The sequence below is a fragment of the Schistocerca cancellata genome, chromosome 3 (assembly GCF_023864275.1).
Source record: "Schistocerca cancellata isolate TAMUIC-IGC-003103 chromosome 3, iqSchCanc2.1, whole genome shotgun sequence".
Taxonomy (NCBI): domain Eukaryota; kingdom Metazoa; phylum Arthropoda; class Insecta; order Orthoptera; family Acrididae; genus Schistocerca; species Schistocerca cancellata.
The window spans coordinates 48,120,124-48,142,550 of record NC_064628.1 but is presented as its reverse complement, the minus strand read 5'-3'; the positions used below and the strand labels follow the sequence as shown (position 1 = coordinate 48,142,550).

The 22,427-nt window shown below is 39.9% G+C and overlaps 1 protein-coding gene across 2 annotated transcripts in view; it reads right to left on the bottom strand.

Annotated features, from left to right (window-relative positions):
• The window catches only part of LOC126176926 (uncharacterized), a 249,579-nt gene that overhangs the window by 121,709 nt on the left and 105,443 nt on the right, over positions 1 to 22,427 (bottom strand). For both annotated transcript variants that reach the window (XM_049924113.1, XM_049924114.1), the window contains exon 7: positions 10,369 to 10,538. In XM_049924113.1, coding sequence (XP_049780070.1) covers positions 10,369 to 10,538 — 170 coding nt within the window. The remainder of the gene's footprint in view (positions 1 to 10,368; positions 10,539 to 22,427) is intronic.

Here is a 22,427-nt window from a genome sequence, read left to right as displayed (position 1 = left end):
TTAATTGAAATATATCTAAAAACAAAGATGATGTAACTTACTAAACGAAAGCACTGGCATGTTGATAGACACACAAACAAACACAAAGATACACACAAAATTCAAGCTTTCGCAACCAACGGTCGCTTCATCAGGAAAGAGGGAAGGAGAGGGAAAGACGAAAGGATGTGGGTTTTAAGCCTTAAGTTACATCATCTTTGTTTTAAGCCTTAAAACCCACATCCTTTCGTCTTTCCCTCTCCTTCCCTCTTTCCTGATGAAGCAATCGTTGGTTGCGAAAGCTTGAATTTTGTGTGTATGTTTGTGTTTGTTTGTGTGTCTATCGACATGCCAGCGCTTTCGTTTGGTAAGTTACATCATCTTTGTTTTTAGATATATTTTTCCCACGTGGAATGTTTCCCTCTATTATACTCAGATTAACTGAAATAGATGACATAAGGGGTGAAGACGAGAATCAAGATCAGATAGGAAGTAACTAGATTTTGAGGCAGAAGATGACACAGAGGAAGATGACTAGGAAGAAATACTACTTGGTGGGGGCACAGACAATGAATTAGTTACAATGTCAAGAGAAGTGGTGAAAAAGGAGGAAAAGGATGAGAACCATGCAATTAAAATATTTTATAGGAAGGAGGAACCGGTCTACGCAATAAATGACGATGATGAGGAGAAAAAACTGAGCTGTTTAAAAATTACAGGACAGCCAAGGGTACCAAGATATTGAGTAAAGAGCCAAGCAGAAAAGCGAGTGATCCAAGAGAGCAAGAGAAACTTGAGACACTTAGTCGTACAAAGGAATGGAGAGAAAATGTCACTTCAGCAGGGTGAAACAGACAGAAACCTGTACAAGATGTTAAGAAAAGACTTACTAGAAACTGTAGAGGGAGAGCTTTATGTATGTCAATCCTACTTAACAAAAAAGTATATGGAAAGGCAAACAGGTGCTACTCAACTCAGGTAGTGAAATTCTGGCTGGCTCTGAATTCATATATGAAGTTCAAAAAGACCAACAAAAGTTAACAGATATGCCACTGATCAGCTCAAGATCACAGGGACAGCATAGGTAAACACATCAGAAAACACGCATTTGTGGAGTTTGGCATAAGAGGATATAGTTTGGTGCAGGAGCTGGGCCGAGTATGAGTGTTAAGGTGAAGTACAAATTAATTGTGATACATGCTGTTTGCAAGTTAAATGACAAGAAGGTGTACACATGGTGCATTCTAAAAAAAATATGGGAAATAATAGAGAGGAGAAAGGAATGGTATCACTGAAATTATTGTGATGGTGCCCTAGCTCTAGTAACTGTAAATAAATAAATTACCAAAGCCTGACAGCAAGAGGAAGTCAGCGACCTTTTGCATTTTGTCACTCTTGCATAGATGAATGGTCTCTATCATACATGTGTGATGTATTGCAACACAGGAATCACCCATGAGACCTAGAAAAACATCTGTTTGTCTACTACCTAAAGTTGGTAATATAGAGATCAGAAAAAAAACCATGAACATATTTCGACCACACAACAAGTATTCCTGTAAAATGCAAACACAATTTTTTGGTTCTACTTCCACATTAAGTGCCTTGTCAATTCCGTCTATAATGTTGTCAAGTATGGGTTGCACGGTGATGAATGCGTAGGAGAAAGTGCGACAGTATGCTAATCATGACTTACATGCTACAGATTTGATATAAATGTTTTTCAGATTTTGTGATTATCATACTGGAAGGGAAAAGAAATTAATGCCAAGAAATACCTTAAATCAAAGAAGCACTGTGTTCACCAGTAAGAAAATTCGGCTGGTTCTCCGCAGAAACAATAATTTGCTGGAAGCTTAGAGCCAAAAGAAGAATACAAGCATAGGCTATTCGGCAGCAAGAACTGTTGAAGTTTTTGCAAAAGCAAACATTTCAGCAAAAACAAAAATCCTATTACAGAGAGCAAAAACTATTTATTCTTTTTTATTATTATTTCACTTCCAATAACCTTTACATTTCTATGATCAGTGTCAAAGCACTTTGGCTTTGTCTTCAGGAATGCTTCGTGACATCATTTTTAAATTATATGTCTAATACGCAAGATGGTGGACGGAACGGAACAGCATCTCAATAGTGCTCTCGAAAATGTTGAGAAAACAACGGAAGGAGGTTATAAGAAGAAAGAAATGAAGACAGTTCTTCTAGAAGCTGTGAGTAGTGTCAGAAATTGTTTTGAAGCTCTAAAAACTGAGACAAAAAAAGATAAATGCATGAAACATGTAGAAGATGTTAAGGTTGTACTCGGTGATGAAACATGCAAGGGGGATGACGGAAGGACAGCAGGACAACTAGCGACGTCTGTCGCCAAAATACAGGAAACTGAGATCGAGCAGAGTCAACTGGAGGAGACATCTCCCAGACTAGAGAGGAATGACAAACACACAACAGCAGTACAGGCAGCATCTCTTACTGGCAGAAACCACGAAATGGAAACCAGGAAAGATGAATTCACAGAGGTTAAAAATGGAACACATTTAAAATCAGATGCACGTACCAGCAAGAATCAAGCAAAAACGAATCAAGCAACAATAAAACAAAAAATAAGAAATGGAAAAGTGCTCACAGCAGAAGGGGACCGAAACACGAAAGAGGGATGGTAGAAAAATAGGAACAGAGGAAAATAGAGATAAAAATGGAACCGCAATAGGGTGGAAAGGACAAGGACAACAACAACAACAACAACAACAACAACAACCACTGGAAGGGGAGTTCCAACACGAAGAAATCCAAAATGAAGGAAATGAACAGGTGTAACAGCCATGGGAAACTGTCACATGGAAAAAAAGACAAGAAGGAAGAAATACAAACCACAGGAACACCATAAAAGGGGCTAAAAAAGACTAGGGCATGCAAGCAAAAGACAAAACAGCATGGTTGTACATCAGCAATCTCAAGAAAAACGCTGCAAATGAAATAGTGATGAAATATCTGTTAAAGAACAGAATAACAGGACCTTTAGAATATGAGGAACTACACACATTAGGAAACAAAAAAACCTTCAAGGTGGGAATTCCTTTTGGATACCTAGAAATCAAACAAAATTCAGATTTCTGGCCAGAGGACACATTAATATGCTGATTTCGCTTCTTTCGATCCACAAGAAGAGCAACAAGAGGTGGTGTGGAATTACACTAAACGAGAAGGGAATATGCTGATACAGAGCCCAGAAGACTGTAAAAACACACACACACCACCGGGCAAGAATGTAATATAATCACAACAGACAATACAGAAGAAACTACGGTCAAGAGCACCAGACCAACACGGAGTAATAATAACGAAATCATAGTAGGAACACTGAACGTACAAATGCTGAGAATCATAGAGAGAGAAGAAGAGCTCAAATGTTTACTAAAAGATATAAAATTCGATATACTCAGACTATGCGAAGTAAGGAAAACAGGGGATGCCATCATAGAGAAACCAAACAGCAATCTGCTGTATTACAAGGGATCAACCCCAGGACAAAGAGGGATAGGCTTCATTGTCAAAAGTGACTTAAAATCATCAATACAAGAAATAGTGGGAGTGTCCGAAAGAATAGCAGCTGTGAAACTTACCACACAAAGTCATCAAACAACAATCATACAAATATATGCCCCAATAGAAACGAGTACCAACAAAGAATTAGAATATTTCTATGAGAAACTAGATGACACCTTTAAGAGATATTGATCACCAATAAACCTAATAATTGGAGATTTCAACAGTAAAGTCAGCCCCCCCCCCCCCCAGTAACAATGACAAAGACCCAGTCGGACCACATGGCTTTGGAACAATGAACAGGAGAGGAGGAAGAATGGTACAATTTGCTCATGAACACAAAATAACCAACATCTTCTTCAGGAAAAATCAAAACCAAATATGGACTTGGGACTTGCCAGATGGCAAGATGAAAAACGAAATAGATTACATTCTAATGCATAAACAAAACATAATAAAGAACATCCAAGTAACCTCACAAATAAAATTTAGCACAGACCGTAGTACGGTGAGGGAAAAAATAAAAAATCCAAAGAAATGAAGAAACGTAGGAAAAGCAAGCAAACCAGAAATAGAAAAACTGAACACAGACAAATTTAAACAAGAACTAAAGAAGGAACTACAACAAGCAAATATCAATACAAAGCAAAGCAGTCATGATATGTATAATGCTCTACAAAAATGCATATACCAAGCTCACAAGGACACAAGCAAAGAGGAGCAAATGAAGAAAAGTCAAATCAAATTAAGTCAGAGTACCATACAGCTAATCGACCACAGATCGATAACGTTAAAAACTAGAGATATTTCAGACAGGAATAAAGAAGAATACGCAAAACTAGACAAAATAAGGAAAAGGGAAATACGGAAAGATATCCACTAGCTCCATGAGCAACAACAAAACAAATCAATTAGAAAAGCAAGGATAATCGTCCAGGGCGGGGAAACAATGGATACTAGGAACAAAGAATCAGGTGGGAGAACATCCAAACACAAGAGAGGATATAATCAAATCAGCAACGGAATTCTACAAAGCAATTCTACCAAACAAAGCCACAGACCGCAACCCTCTCGATCGAGACCCAAACACCACTGGAACCATATCCGCTATAATACACAGCCAGGTTAGAACAATCATCACTGAATTGAAAAATGGAAAGTCACCTGGAGAAGACAACATACACAATGAGCTCTTAAAAGAAGCCCAAGATCTCCTAAACCAATCATCACATAAGTGTTCAACAAAATCATACAAACCGAAGACATTGCCGATCAGTGAAAAACAAGTACGATTGTACTTTTGCACAAAAAAGCTACGGAATATGCCCCAATGGCAAGCCCCATAAGCCTGATGTCTAACCTATATAAACTATTCACAAAAATCCTAACAAGGCAATTAACAAAAACACTATACAACAACCAACCCTCAGAACAAGCAGGATTCCACAAAGGAATAGCACAGTGGACCATATTCAAACCATTTATCACATAACAGAACAATCAGAAGATCGCCACCTCAAAATATACCTTCCTTTTGTTGATTACAGCAAAGCACTCGATATTATTAAACACCCAAACATACTTCAAGCACTAAGAAACCAAGGAGTAGAAGTAAAATACATCTAATTACTAAGAAACATTCAAAACAACAGCTTCTGCACGGAAAGAGGAGTTAGACGAGGGGATTCCATTTCCCCAAAACTATCTACATGCACATTGGACGACATATTCAGGAAACTACAACAGAATAAGAAAGTCGGAATATGCCCCAATGGCAAGAGACTAACAAATTTGAGGTTCGCTGATGACATAGTCCTCTTGACCAAAACTGCAAAGGAACTGCAGTCAATGGTCCAGGAGCTTAACATACAAAGCAAGATGGCAGACTAATGTATGTATCACAATACATATACCTAGGCCAAATAATTTCCTTTAACACCAAAATGGAAAAAGAAATAAAAATGAAGAGTTTCCTTAGCTTGGAAAGCTTTCTGGGCCTTAAATGTTCGTATTGCTCGACAGAACCCTGAATAGGAGGCTCAAAATGGAGGCACTCGAAAGCTGCGTTTTTACAGTGTTATTATATGGATGTCAGATTTAGGCTCTCAAAGCCGAAGAGAGAAACACTCTACAGGTATGCCAAAGGAAAATGCAGAGGAAGATCCTTGGCATCTCTCTGAAAGACAGGATATCGAACACCTCGATATACAAGATGTCAGCAACAATAGACATGACACAACAGGCTACGAAAACCAAATGGAAATGGGGTGGCCATATGACGAGGTTGCAACAAGACAGATGGATGGCACGAGCTACAGCATGGGAACCCTACATCGGCAAGAGACTCCCAGGAAGACCAAGATGCAAATTGTCAGACTTATTCAGAAAACAAGCAGGAAGATAGTGGACCAGCATAGCCAGAAACAGAAAGGAGTGTAAAGAACTAGAACTAGAACTAGAACCACAACTAAGTGAACAAGTGTAAGTCAATGCTTAGTGTGCATTGGTAAGTGCAGAACCCGCTTATGTGGACTAGCTCACCAGTGTGAGTCTTTAAAAGTAGCTATCCCTAGTTGTAGGAGGCCTTTGCCCTCAGTGGGACAGCACAAGCTACTTTCATTCATTCATATCTAATATGTTGATGACAGGAGTCAAGTGTTAATTATATTGAATTATACCAGTGATTAGATGGCCCACAATGGGACTAACTTACTCAGCAATTCAACAGTGAACAGCAACAATCAGTGGTTCATACCTTCAGATCTGATTCCTGTCTACGGTGTACGAAAGTCTCAACACCACAGGTTTATCTCTGCTCCACACCTTACAGGGCACAGAGATTAGCACACAAGCAGGAGTACCATTATTGGATGTTCAAAGCATTGAAAAAAGGTTACATTACTGCTCACTAATGGCTGGTCATTGAGTACATCAAAAAACCACGCAAGGTGATGCACCCTGCCTGTAAATATGGTAACTTTCAGACAGGTGGTAGAGGCCTTCTGTATGATGGTTGTTTATATGAGCTCCTGACGTACTTGCCAGGCTCTCACTGCCAATGACACATGTATCTATTGCTTTTGATCATAGGCATCCATTTATCTGCCTACAACATGCCACAGGCAATCCATACCTTCAATAAAACCCATTTCTTCTCAGTGTGTGTCAGAATAGCTTCAGGAACATAGCCATCCCAGCCATCTGACCTCAATATTACTGAGTACATTTGAAACACTAATGCAATGCATGAGCAGGTTTAATAATGAATAAGAAAATAGGAATGTGCGTAAGGTATTACAAACAGCACAGTGACGGCATTTGATAGCCAAGATTGACATGAAGCCCACATCCACCACATTAGTACAAGTTTACATGCCAGTTAGTTCCACAGATGAAGAGACTGAGGAAATGTACAATGACACAAAAAAAAAAAAAAAGAATACTCTGATAGTTAAGGGAGGTGAAAATTTAACTGTGATGGGGGACTCGAATTCAATAGTAGGAAAAGGAAGAGGAAGAAAAATAGTAGATTAATATGGAATGAGGCAAAGGATAACGTACTGAATGTAATTGATAAAAAGAGAAAGAATAAAAATGCACAAAAGGAATTAAGTGAAAGGAAATACAAACATCTACCAATCAGATTGACAGGAATGCCAAAATCGCTAAGCAGGAATGACTAGAGGAGAAATGTAAGAATTTAGAAGCATGTATCACTAGGGGAAAGATAAATACCACTGGCAAGAAAATTAAAGAGGCCCGTGGAGAAAAGAAAAGCAACTGTATGAATATCAAGAGTTCAGATGGAAAATCAGCCCTAAGCAAAGAAGAGAAAGCTGAAAGATTGAAGGAGTATAGAGAGGGTCAATAAAAGGAAGATGAACTTCAGAGCAATATTGTAGAACTGGAAAAGGACATATATGAAGATGAGATGGAAGATATGATACTGCAACAAGAATTTGATAGAGCAGTGAAAGATCTAAACTGAAACACGGCCCAGGGACTAGACGGCATTTCATCAGAACTGCTGATAGCCTTGGGAGAGCCAGCCATGACAAAACTCTTCCATCTGATGTGCAAGATGTATGAGAAATTATCCTCCAAGAGATAAAACCCAGACAACAACCCAATGGAAGTTGGCTGCTCGATGTTAGAAAACTCAGAGGAGTAATGCTGATGCATGTAGCTGAAGCTTGTAATACATGGAGAAGTCTGAAGGATGCCTTTGTCCCACATGGGCATCAAATGATCGTTGCTGTTGAAAAGATTATTTAATAATCTAAACAACTATTCCAGCTACTAACTACACAGAGCAAAACACATATAACAAAGCAAACAACAAATGACCCAACTACAAATCCATAACATTTTAAGAATCCACCCAATTTTTCTCTACTTGCATTGCTCTTCAGTAACACTAACCACAGTACCATTTTATGAAAAAAGAGAACACTTCTTTATACCATAAGATGTTTTACATTATAGCAATTTTCATTTCAGCAGAAAGATTTGATATACACACATGTACAGCTGTGCTGTTGTGGTCTTCAGTCCAAAGACTGGTTTGGTGCAGTTCTCCATGCTACTATATCACGCACAAGTCTCTTTAATCTCCAAATAACTAATGCAACCTGCATCATTCTGATTCTGCTTATTTTATCCACCTCTTGGTCTCTGCCTATGACTTTTACCCCCAACACTTCCCTTTAATATTAAATTGGTGATCCTTGATATCTCAGAATGTGCCCAACCAAACGATCCCTCCTCCTAGTCAGATAGCGCCACAAATTTCTTATCTCCCCAATTCTATTCAGTACCTCCTCATTATTTATGTGATCTACCCATCTAATCTTCAGTATTCTTATGTAGCACCACATTTCAAAAGCTTTTATTCTCCTCTTGTCTAAATTGCTTATTGTCCATGTTATCACTTCCATACATGGTTACATCCCATACAAATACTTCCCGAAAAAAATTCCTAACACTTAAAACTATCTTCGATATTGGAAAATTTCTCTTCTTCAGAAACGCTTTTCTTGCCAGTCTACATTTTATGTCCTCTCTATTTCGGCCATCATCAGTTATTTTGCTACCCAAATAACAAAACTCATCTACTACTATAAGTGTCTCACTTCCTAATCTTATTCCCTCAGCATCATCTGATTTAATTCGACCACATGCCATTATCCTTTTTTGCTTTTGTTTATATTCATCTTATATCCTCTGTTCCAGACATCATCCATTCCCTTCACCTGCTCTTCCACGTCTTTTGCTGTCTCTGATAGATTTATGTCACTGGCAAATCTCAAAGTTTTTGTTGCTTCTTTCTGAATTTTAATTCCTGCTTGCTCAATGTACAGACTGAATAACACTGAGGATAGGCTACAACTGTGTCCCACTCCTCCTCAAACACTGCTTCCCTTTCATGCCCATCAACACTCAGCTAATGTCTGGTTTCTGTACAAGTTGTAAAAAGCCTTTAGCTCCCTATATTTTACCCATGTTACCTTCAGAATTTCCAACAGAGTACTCCAGTCAAAACTGTCAAAAGCTTTCTCTAAGTCTACAAACGCTAGATTTGCCTTTCTTTAACCTATCTTCTAAGATAAGTCACAGGGTCAATATTGTCTTGTGTGAAACTTCCTGGCAGATTAAAACTGTGTGCCCGACCGAGACTCGAACTCGGGAACTTTGCCTTTCGCGGGCAAGTGCTCTACCATCTGAGCTACCGAAGCACGACTCACGCCCGGTGCTCACAGCTTCACTTCTGCCAGTATCTCGTCTCCTACCTTCCAAACTTTACAGAAGCTCTCCTGCGAACCTTGCAGGACTAGCACTCCTGAAAGAAAGGCTATAGCGGAGACATGGCATAGCCACAGCCTGGGGGATCTTTCCAGAATGAGACCCTCACCCTGCAGCGGAGCGCGCACCGATATGAAACTTCCTGGCAGACCAAAACTGTGTGCCCGACCGAGACTCGAACTCGGGACCCCCGCCCCTCGCGGGCAAGCGCTCCACCATCCGAGCTGCCGAAGCACGACTCACGCCCGGCACTCACAACCCCACCTCCGCCAGTATCTCGCCTCCCACCCTCCAAACCTCACAGAAGCCCTCCCGCGAACCCTGCAGAACCAGCACTCCCGAAAGAAAGGACACAGCGGAGACATGGCATAGTGGCTATGCCATGTCTCCGCCACATCCCTCCCCCCAGGAGCGCCAGCTCTGCAAGGCTCGCAGGAGAGCCTCCACAAAGCCTGGAAGGCAGGAGACGAGACACTGGCAGAAGCAAAGCTGTGAACACCGGGCGCAAGTCGTGCCTCGGCAGCTCAGATGGCAGAGCACCCGCCCGCGAAAGGCAAAGGTCCCGAGTTCGAGTCTCGGTCGGGCACACAGTTCCAATCTGCCAGGAAGCCCCACAGCAGCGCACACCCCGCTGCAGAGTGAAAATCTCATTCCGGAAATTGCCTTGTGTGTTCCTACATTTCTCCAGAATCCAAACTAATCTTCCCCTGAGATTGGTTTCTACCAGTTTTTCCATTCCTCTGTAAAGAAATCATGCTAGCAGTATGCAACCATGACTTATTAAACTCATAGTTCATTAATATTCCCAACGATCAGCACCAGTTCTTTGGAAGTATTTAAGATTAGTAGTATTTAACACTTTTATATACATTACAGAGAAACAACTATATTCACATACTTCATTTTGATTTTCATTTCTTAAATTACAAAAATTAGACAAACAACACATATTTGTAACAAACTGATATTTCAATAGCGCAAAAAAACAAGTAATTTCACTGCATCAGTAGTAGTATTTAAGTGAGAAGAAATGAAAATTAATACCTGCCAGCATTCTTTGTTCCTTCCATATCTTTGGTTATTGATTCCCATACATCATGTAACATTAAAGGCAGCAGTACTTTTTTATAGTCTTCATATGTTTTAAAATAACTCAACATCGGATACAGCTTCATCGACGTCAATGGGGGAGGAACACAATTCACTTTCTGTTCCTGAAATGAAGATTATAGAATGTTAGTAACAAACAAAATGTAAGTTCTAAGTATGCAGAAGATTCACAAAACAGTACAGAAAGTAGCTATTTTTTGAAATCGAAGTATCAACTCATAAAATGAAATACAATGCAAAGTACACAACTGAATTGATGGTTTTTCCTCTTATCCTCCTTTTCTTTCAATTTTCTGTACTATTCTGAGTACTGTCCAGTCAATAAGCTGTGAGAGCACAATATTCTGTACACATTTGTATTCTGTCTAACTACCAAACTTTACTTCAACCAAAAATGGCCACTTGGAGTCCTTATACAGCAACCAGCTGTAATCTATCGGTGTCATTAGAGCACTGCAGTGTAACATATCACATTAGTGAATTGATGTGTTGCATAGCATCTATCGAACCAACAAATGATGATCGCCACCATAAAAGTTTATTTAAGTAAAGAAATTAGTGTAATATGCTGTTTCCTTCTGTGTATTTAATCTGGATTCAGATAGACTGACCATATCTGCAAGATGGGATGGTAATAGCACTTTTACTAAGCATCACAGTACCTGCTGGTCTGTGGTTTATTGTGTGTCCTCAGATCCTGCCTTGGAGACAGCGTGATCCATGGAAGGAGGACCTTGGGGACACTCATGATGATGTCACTGATACCTGGAGAGTCTGAGGGTCATTCTGTACATAGCTTTCATTGGTTTTGATATGTGTCTTCTGTTATGAACCGTCCAGTTTGATGTACTGAGCAAATACAATGTTACAGTTCATCTTTGTATAAAGTTACTATTCATCTATGTGTGAAGTGTTATTGCTGTATAATAATACGAGTTTAATATAATCTGATTAATTCAATACAATCTCATTACCGAAAACATATTTCTCCACCATTTTGTAGAAAATTGCAACACTATTCGAATTTATACTTCCAGTATAAAAGAAGGTGCAGAGGATAATGAGTCCATGTCTACACTGAGTTACAGGGTTATTTTGGCTCTACATTGTAAGCAAGTCAGAATTGCTAATTTACAGAGGTGAATGAGAACTTATTGACAAATTAACTCACTCAAGAAGCAGGTACATTTAAGCTCACAGTACATCGTGGAGTGGAAATCCCTTTCTGGAAATAAGACCAGGGCTGTGTCTATGCCATTCTTCACCGTAGCCTATCTTTCATGATTACCAATCCAGTGAGATACAGAGAAATAATTCATTTCAGTTTTCCAAGGATAAGAGGGAAACACTGGCAGACTGAAGAATGAGAGTCGGGCAACAAAGCAGGATGATCAGCTGAGACAAGTGTTGTCACTGAAACTCAGTCTACATCTACATGAATACTCTGGAACAATATTATGGAAAGGATAGATGCTACTCACTATATAGCGGAGATGCTGAGTCACATATAGGCACAACAAAGAGACTGCCATAAAATAAGCTTTCGGCCAACAAGGCCTTTGTCAAAAATAGATGACACACACACACACACACACACACACACACACACACACACGCACAAGCACACTCATTCACACACATGACACAGTCTCTGGCACTATTCTGGCTTTAGCTGCCGTGAGAGTATGGTCGTGAGGGTGGAGTTGCTATGTGGTAACAACTATCCTTTTCATAATTTTGTTACATTCCATCCTGGATTTTCCATTGTTTGAATACTCTGGAATTCACACTGAAGTGTCTGGCAGATGGTTCATCGATCCACCTTAAGACTATTTCTCTACTGTTCCACTCTCTGACAGAGAACAGCGCATGGGAAAAATGAACACTTAAATGCTCCAATTTCTCTTATTTCATTACAATCATCATTTTACCTGTGTAAGCTGATGTCAATAAAATATTGTCACATTCAGAGGAGAAAATTGGTGATTAAAATTTCATGAGAATATCTCACTGCATCAAAAAAGTCTTTATTTTAATTACTTCCACCCCAACTCACTTATCATATCCATTACATCCTCTCCCCTATTTCATGATAGTACAAAATTAGCTGCCCTTCTTGGGACTCTTATGATGTCCTCCAGCAATCCTATCCGGTAAGAATACCATGTGTGTAAGGACACTCAATTACACTACACTCAGAACACTACAATGGCTCATATTTGTTGTTCAGCAATATGCCCAAAATGTATTTTATAAATGAAAAAAACAGCAATGTGGAAGTTCCATGCAATATATTTATTTAGTTAACAGTATTTTCGGCTTGCCAGGTTGTGATCTGGTTATAAACAGTTGCCTAAATATATTAGCATAATAGAACATCTACATTTCTGTGCTGTTGTTGTTGTTGTTGTTGTGGTCTTCAGTCCTGAGACTGGTTTGATGCAACTCTCCACACTACTCTATCTTGTGCAAGCTTCTTCATCTCCCAGTACCTACTGCAACCTACATCCCTCTGAATCTGTTTAGTGTATTCATCTCTTGGTCTCCCTCTACGATTTTTACCCTCCACACTGCCCTCCAATGCTAAATTTGTGATCCCTTGATGCCTCAGAACATGTCCTACTAACCGGTCCCTTCTTTTTGTCAAGTTGTGCCACATACTCCTCTTCTCCCCAATTCTATTCAATACTTCATCATTAGTTATGTGAGCTACCCATCTAATCTGCTGCATTCTTCTGTAGCACCACATTTCAAAAGCTTCTATTCTCATCTTGTCTATACTATTTATCGCCCACATTTCACTTCCTGACACTTAAATCTATATTCGATGTTAACAAATTTCTCTTCTTCAGAAACGCTTTCTTTGCCATTGCCAGTCTGCATTTTATATCTTCTCTACTTTGACCATCATCAGTTATTTTGCTCCCCAAATAGCAAAACTCCTTTACTACGTTAAGTGTCGCACTTCCTAATCTAATTCCCTCAGCATCACCCGACTTAATTCGATCACATTCCATTATCCTCATTTTGCTTTTGTTGATGTTCATCTTATATCCTCCTTTCAAGACACTGTCCATTCCATTCAACTGCTCTTCCAAGTCCTTTGCTCTCTCTGACAGAATTACAACATCATTGGTGAACCATAAAGTTTTTATTTCTTCTCCATGGATTTTAATACCTACTCCAAATTTTTCTTTTGTTTCATTTCCTACTTGCTCAATATACAGATTGAATAACATCGGGGAGAGGCTACAACCCTGTCTCACTCCCTTCCCAACCACTGCTTCCCTTTCATGTCCCTCGACTCTTGTAACTACCATCTGGTTTCTGTACAAATTGTAAATAGCCTTTCGCTCCCTGTATCTTACCCCTGCCACCTTCAGAATTTGAAAGAGAGCATTCCAGTCAACATTGTCAAAAGCTTTCTCTAAGTCTACAAATGCTAGAAACATAGGTTTGCCTTTCCTTAATCTTTCTTCTAAGATAAGTCGTAGGGTCAGTATTGCCTCACGTGTTCCCATATTTCTACAGAATGCAAACTGATCTTTCCCGATGTCAGCTTCTACCAGTTTTTCCATTCATCTGTAAAGAATTCACATTAGTATTTTGCAGCTGTGACTTATTAAACTGATAGTTCGGTAATTTTCACATCTGTCAACACCTGCTTTCTTTGGGATTGGGATTATTATATTCTTCTTTAAGTCTGAGGGTATTTCACCTGTCTCATACATCTTGCTCACCAGATGGTAGAGTTTTGTCAGGACTGGCTCTCCCAATGCTGTCAGTAGTTCCAATGGAATGTTGTCTACTCCTGGGACCTTGTTTCAACTTAGGTCTTTCAGTGCTCTGTCAAACTCTTCACGCAGTATCATATCTCCCACTTCATCTTCATCTACGTCTTCTTCCATTTCCATAATGTTGCCCTCAAGTACATCACCCTTGTATAGACCCTCTATATACTCCTTCCACCTTTCTGCTTTCCCTTCTTTGGTTAGAACTAGGTTTCCATCTGAGCTCTTGATATTCATACAAGTGGTTCTCTTTTCTCCAAAGGTCTCTTTAATTTTCCTGTAGGCAGTATCTATCTTACCCCTAGTGAGATAAGGCTCTACATCCTTACATTTGTCCTCTAGCCATGCCTGCTTAGCCATTTTGCACTTCCTGTCGATCTCATTTTTGAGACGTGTTATCAACTTATAAGCATGACATAAATCTATCAAGCAGTAATGGAAGATCCAGTTAACTCCCAAGAAGGGTCCCCATCCAACTTCTCTCACTCATGGAATCATATGGCAAAGACATATGCTGACAATGAGCTGAAAAAAGAGTCAAGATTATAGACTAAAAGAAATGACAAAACATTGGAGTACTTAAAGCAGTAAAGGAGACAACTTGCCCTAGAAGCACTGAGTTGTTGACAAATATACAAAAAAGAATGGAAATGCTGCTAGCTTCATAATTTAGCAGTATCGGAGACAACTCACCTGATAGTAAAGGCACTGAGACGTTGACAGGCCCACAAAAAAGAATGAAAATGTTGTTAGTTTTCAGATAAATTCGTTAATGAGCTAGAGTATGTGCACACACATGTGCACGCATGTAAACCCATGCACAAGCACACGTGCACGTGCCTGCACAAGCACACGTGCACGTGCCCGCCCACCCACACACACACACACACACACACACACACACACACACACACACACACACACACACAGAGAGAGAGAGAGAGAGAGAGAGAGAGAGAGCTGTGCCCCTACACTGTGTAGCCCCCATCTTCATAGTTTAAAAAAGCTGGTGCTGGGGGAAAGGATCCAGATGACATAGGTTATGAAGCAGTCACTGAATCCAGCATGTTGTCTCAGCAGCATTCCACTATTGGGTGGTCAACTCTGCTTTTGACCACACATAGACAGTGGCCATTCTTTCTGGTGGACAGATGGTCGGTGGCCATACCCACATAAAATGCTGGACAGAAATTGCAGCAGGGCTGGTGTATGGCATAACTGTTTTCACATGTGCCACAGCCTCTGATGGGACAGGACAAACCTGTGACAGGGCTAAAGTATCATGTGCTGTGTGGGTGAATGCAGCAGGTCTTGCACCTGTGCCTTCAACACCTGTGGCAAGGGGTTGGGAGTGGGTGACGTAGTGGTGGATCAGGATGTTGGGTTAAGTTGGGTGGCTGGCAGAATACAGTTTCAAAGTGTGGGAAGGACTGTGAGTAGGATGTCCCTCATTTCTGGGCATGATGGTAAACAGCGATGCCCTGGCAAAGGACATGGTTCAGTTGCTGCAGTCTAGGATGATAATTGGAGACGGGGAGTAGGGGAGGGGGGGAGGGGGGAGGGGGGAGAGGGGGGGTGGCTCCTTTGCAGCTGGTTCTTGGGAGTGGTGTTAATATTGTGAAACTCAAATACCACTAAAGCAATGATGAAATTCCAGAAGAACTCTTTAAACTTGATGAACAAGGTATCAGAGTCTTACACAAACTTTCCAAAAAAATTGTGATACAGGTCAACACTCTTCCCTGTATTATCAACTTCTATTTCCTTACCAAAACAGACGAATGTGTAGGAATATGAAGATCACAGACTCATTAGTCTTATGAGCCACTCCTTAAAAATTTTCTGAAAGTTATCAATCCATGTTACAAGAAAAATGTCAAAAATTCATTGGTAGGGCACAGTTTGGGTTTAGGAAGTGTTTGGATACAAATTCTAGTGAAAAATGCTACAATCAAGATAAAATTGTAGGCCTCTGTTTCATTAATTACTAGTTGAGATATCTGTCATTGGCTGGGTACTTATTTATAGCTGTGCCCAAGACTTCAAACATGTGGAATTTATTCTTGGCTTATAAATCTCCTTTGTTTACATTTGAAGCAGTATATTCTTGACTTATAAAGCTTCTTTTGTTTACATTTGAAGCAGTATGACTGAGGACTGAACAAACTGCTTATTTGCTTCACTAAAATGGGAGAGAGCCATGTAGAGATGGCCACGGGAAGAGCAACTGACAACTTTAAGTCTCTGTGAGTGAAGGGTTCCGAAGAGCAACATAATGCATGACGCTCTTCTTCAGAAATACACTCTGCCTCACTTTAAGAAAAAGTTTCCAAAGGGCAACTGATGTTCTCGAGCCGCAGCAAGCCTCACCTCATGGTCTTCATCGGCCTTCAGACTGCACAGTCCTCAGTCTCTTTAACTATTCTAAAGTATCCAGAAAGAATTGACCATTTTTCGGGACTTTTATATGTAAATAGAAAAAAATCTGAATGTAATAAGTAGCTAATCAAATCACAAAGCAAACTTTGTAAAATAGTTTTTCCTAGCAACAGGTATTAATAAAATCTATCAAAAGAAGCAAAGCAATGATGTTAAGTTTTTAAACCATGAAACAAAATCAGTGAATCCCTTACCCAAGTAAATTGGCTGTTTGTATTCATGAAGATAAGATTGTGGTGCTTAATTCTGTCACTGATGAAACTTCCAACAATACATATCACTGATTAACAGTGCCACCTTTTGATTCTTTAGTGTTTGGTGTACTATGCCCTGATAATTAAATGTCTGAACTACTAAGCTCAGATTTTAATGAAATAAAGCCTATACACTGCCACAAGCCATGCTCAGGTGCCTATTAAAACCCCTGAAAATCAGTCTTGTAGTTTTGGAGATTAGCATTTTCAATCAGACAGACAGACATGAAGATTTCAGATAAAACTTTAAATTACAATATCTTATTTTCCCGTGATCTCACTTTGATGAAATCACGCCTATACAGTACCCCAAGCTACACTCAAGGTAGCTGTGAAAGCCCCATTAAAATTCATATAGTAGTTTTGGAGATTAGCATGTTCAAACAGCCAATCAGACACATCATGATAGTTTTACAGTTTTATTATTGGTAGAGATGAAAAAGCCTTTAATAAGGAGGTCACTAACTTGGTTAATATGTGTAGAGAGGTTGAACAAGAATGCATTCTGACACTTCTGATATTCAGTTTGTATTCAGAGACTATCTTTCAGGAATCCATTTGTGATACATGAAAAGACATTTAGATTAATAGAATCTTCATCAAAAACATTCACTACACTGATGATACAATACTGATACCACCACCTAAAAGACAGCTGCAAAGGAGAATATCTTACTGCATCAAAAAAGTCTTTGTTTTAATGACTTCCACCCCAACTCACTTATCATATCCATGACATTCTCTCCCCTACTTCATGATAGTAAAAATTAGCTGCCCTTCTTGGGACCATTTCCCAATATCATCCCAGACTGAAGCAACTGAACCACATCTTTCACCAGGGCTTTGAATATTTATCAGTGAGCCTGGAAATGAAGAACATCCTAAACACAACCCTTCCCAACCAACCTATGCATCATCCTGGTCCAACCCTACACCACTCCCGCTTCCAAGCCCTTGCACAGAGGTCATATCCCTATGACAGACCATGGTGAAAGACATGGTTGATTCACAAACCCAGCAAATCCTACTCTAGTCCTGTCATAGTTTGCCTTATCCCAGTGGTATGGGCACCTATCAAAGCAGCTATATCACATACCAACTCTGCTGCAATTTCTGCACAGCATTTCATGTGGGCATGAACAACCAGCTGTCCACCATAATGAATGGCCACTTCTAAACTGTGAACTACAGCAGATCTGATCACTCAGTGGCAGAACATGCTACTAAACGCAATGGGCTTGAGTTCACTGGCTACCTCACATCCTGCATCATCTGGATCCTCCTGTCTAGCACCAGTTTTTCTGAACTACAGAGATGGGAGCTGTCCTTGCAATGCATCCTTTGCTCCCGTAATCCTCCTGGCCTCAGTCTCTGCTAACACGAACAGAAATGATTAGTGAACAAGTTAACACAACAAATGGAAGATTTACTTAACTTGTATTTCTCCAAGTGAATGAAGATATTACAAATAATGCAGTAAGAAAAAGATTCAAGCTATTACAGCAGCAACAATGATGGGGCTGAGACTAGGGGGTGTCCGCACAGCTCCATGTAGTGATGTGGCTCTGAGCGTGAATGGGGCAGTTTCGCTGCTGCCGGACATCCTATATCGCAACAGCAGAGGGTGCTCTTGGTCCACAGCTACTAGAAGTACAGGACAACGGACATGCTTCTTTGGGTCTGTAAGATCCCACATAACCGCTATTGGCATCTCACAGAAACTTGCAATTCCATTGCTATGATGCCAGTGGGGTGATACTGATGCATGACATCACAGTCACTGTAATTGTGTGCTGCATGTAGTCATCAACTCTGTATCACATCCCTATCCTGTAAAATTGCCACTCCCACATTCCTGTCCCGCACATCTGCTGCCTCCCTCGGAGCTGGCAGCCCCCCCCCCCTCCTCCACAGCCCTCCCCTTCTCTCTCTCTTCTCCCTCTACCCAAATATAACTCCTCACCTCAGTCTACCTGCTAAACTGCAGCCACTGTGTGCTCAACTGGCACAAAGTAGTGGTACATCATAAAACATGAGAGTAGTGATTCACGCATTAATACACAAATTCTGCAAGTCAACAAGTGAAGGTATAATATCCAGCCAACAATATCAGCAAGAAAGAAAACATTCACTTTGGACATAAGAAATAAGTTACTGGAACATCACACTTGAACTACTACTACTACTACTACTACTAATAATAATAATAATAATAATAATAATAAATCATTATTTTGGGCATATGTTAAATCTAGTAACCAGACTTTCAAGGGCATGTCTCCGCAGTATCCTTTCTTTCAGGAGTGCTAGTTCTGCAAGGTTTGCAGGAGAGCTCCTGTAAAGTTTGGAAGGTAGGAGACGAGATACAGGCAGAAGTAAAGCTGTGAGGACCGGGCGTGAATCGTGCTTCGGTACCTCAGATGGTAGAGCACTTGCCCGCGAAAGGCAAAGGTCCCGAGTTCGAGTCTCGGTCGGGCACACAGTTTTAATCTGCCAGGAAGTTTCAGATGATTTCTGTTTACAAAAAACCATGGGAAACCTATCAAGCGATGACAAAAGTAATATCAGCCAACACAAAACATCAGCAGACAAGTTTGATGTATTTAACCAGATTGAATCAGTGGTCAGTGTATGAATACATTTTCAGTGTTTGTTGATAAATGAATTTTCCTGATCTGGAAGGGAAGGAATCCTGATTTCCTCTGTTAACCATTTGCGTGTGAACAATAGAGATATTAAAGTAATACCAATGAACCATTCTGTCACAAAGACCCAAAATCTTCCACATGCTATAATTAATAAAAAAGGATACAAAATAGTCCACATGTATGACTCAACACTCTCAATAGCCTTCTCCAATTGCCTCCACTGGATCAAACTCACCCACAAAAATTTGCCACATAATACCAAGAGAGAGCATTTTCTACAGGGTGTTAGGCTGACTGTTTATATTACACACTACAGTGGTATTATTTTTCATGGCAAACCTTATTGTTAACGTTTTTACATTCTGAAATCACATTTAGTACATTTATTAGGAATTGGCACATGAAGGGAGTCTTTGATACTCTGATTTAATTTAGTGCACTTCCAACCCCAATCCAATATTCTACAATTTTGTACTTGTACCTCATATAACTGTACTGTACAAAGGAAAAAAAAAAAAAAGGGAAGAAAAGCAAGATTATGACCCCTCCTTCCTCCTTGAGGAAGGTCCTACTAGTTTTAAAGCTACAATAGTGTTGCCTAATTATAACCTTCTTTCATATGTTTTGTCTGCCGCCACTTGGTGAGTAGATTTTTTATCTATCCCATTACATTAATTTGTCAAAAACTGATTTATTTCATTGTTATGTCATGATACTTTGGTACAGGAGTTTTCTGATCATCTTCAGGTGCCAACTAGTGATTATATATCAAACATCTCTATTTAATACACTGTCAGCAAACAGCAAATATACATTGTACTTATAGCTGGTGTACACCAATTGATTGAGTGTATGTGCTTCAGCTGGGTGTCTGGGTGTCACTAACAGTGCCTCCATCAGTTGCACGTCACTTTATCGACATTCTGCAGAATCACACTGGGATGCGGCCTACACAACACACAAAGTTTACCGCTTACAGGAGTCCTTGCAGTGTCCAGCAGGAAACACCATTCCAATTGATATGGTCTTCAGACAGTCGTACTTTCACAGATATTTTGGGACTTCTAGGATCAGTTCAAGGATGACATAATGCTGTGTAAGGTAGACATTTACAGGATTCTGTGCAACTGTGGCAAGTCTTATACAGGGAAAATGACATGCACCATGCAGGAGCACATTTTGGAGCACCACTGACATACTCATTTCCTCCAAGCCAGCAAACATACTATTGCCGAACATTGTATTTTCAATTCTCTGTTACAGATAAAACAGCCACCAGAGTGCATTACCATTTCTCATGTTTAGTGTTGTTACCACATTTAGTGTTGTTACCAACCCAGTAGATACCTACAACAATGAAAACAAGGCAGAAAACAATCAGAATGTACAACAATTAGTCGAAGAATCAACTCTGAGAGAGGTGAAGGATGCAATAAAAATAAAAAATGGGAAGACCCCTGGCATATACATGATATCAGTAGAGCTCATCAAAGAAGAGGGAGAGAAGATACATGAATGGTTAGCCCAACTGTTAGAAGAGGGAGAAAAGAAGTAATGCCGGAGGAGTGGAAAACTGCTGCTGTATGTCCCATATACAAGAAAGGAGACAAAATGCTGACACAGAACTACAGAGGGATATCTCTCCTACGCACTTGCTATAAAGTAATATCAAGAATTATACTTAACAGCCTCAACCCATACATTGAGGAAATATTAGACACAGCACAAGCAGGGTTCAGAAAAGGTAATTCAACAATCGACCAAATATTCACACAAGACAAATATTAGATAAGAACTGGGAGCACAATCACGATACCTTTTGCCTGTTTATAGATTTGAACAAAGCATATGACAGTATAGTAAGAGAGGAAATGTGGAGGATAATGGCAGAGTGTGGGATACCTGAAAAGCTGATAAAGCTAATTAAAATGTGTGTAATAGAATAGCAGTGTAGAGTGAAAGTACAGGGGGAGTTCTCAGAAGCATTTGAAGTAAAAACAAGAGTGAGACAGGGGGATATTATACCACTAACCCTGTTCAATTTGGCCTTCACCAACACCCCGAGGAGAGTAACATGTAAAAGTACAGGAGTCACCATAGAAGAAAAGACAAATGTCCTTGCTTTTGTGGATGATATTGGGCTGATAGGAAAGAACATGGAAGACCTGGTGATAATGGGGACTGTGCTAATGGAAGAAGCTAAGAAAGTAGACCTAACTATAAAAGAAAATAAAACACAGTTCATGGTAGTAGGAACACGAGCTCATTTAGAACCAAACCATCTAAAAATCAGGAATCTAAAAATACAGAAGACAGACACATTCACGTACCTTGGTGTCAACATCAACCAGCAAAACCTTATAGAACAAGAGATAGTAACCAAGAATTCAAGCTGGAGGAAGATGTCTATGAGCTATGCAAATCATCAAAAGATCGAAGTTACTATCCAGGCAGGCAAAAATTAGAATAAAGCAGACCATCATCAAGCCAATAGTGTGCTATGCAAGTGAGACATGGACCCTGACAAAGAAAACAGAGAAAAAACTCATCACTTTTGAAAATAAAGTACTGAGAAAAATATATGGACCAGTAAAAGAAAATGAACAGTGGAGAATAAGGAAAAACCGAGAACTCAGACAATTATACACACCGCCTGACGTTGTAGCAAGTGTGAAAATTAAAAGACTAAGATGGTATGGACATGTGAGGAGGAGAGGGGAGAACATGGTAATAAAGGCTGTAATGGATGGAGAAGCTGAAGGAAAGAGGCCACTGGGACAGCTGAAAATGAGACGCATGGGAGACATGCAGATACTGGGTCTTGGAGACAGGAAAGTGTGGAAGACTGGACTGAGTGAGGC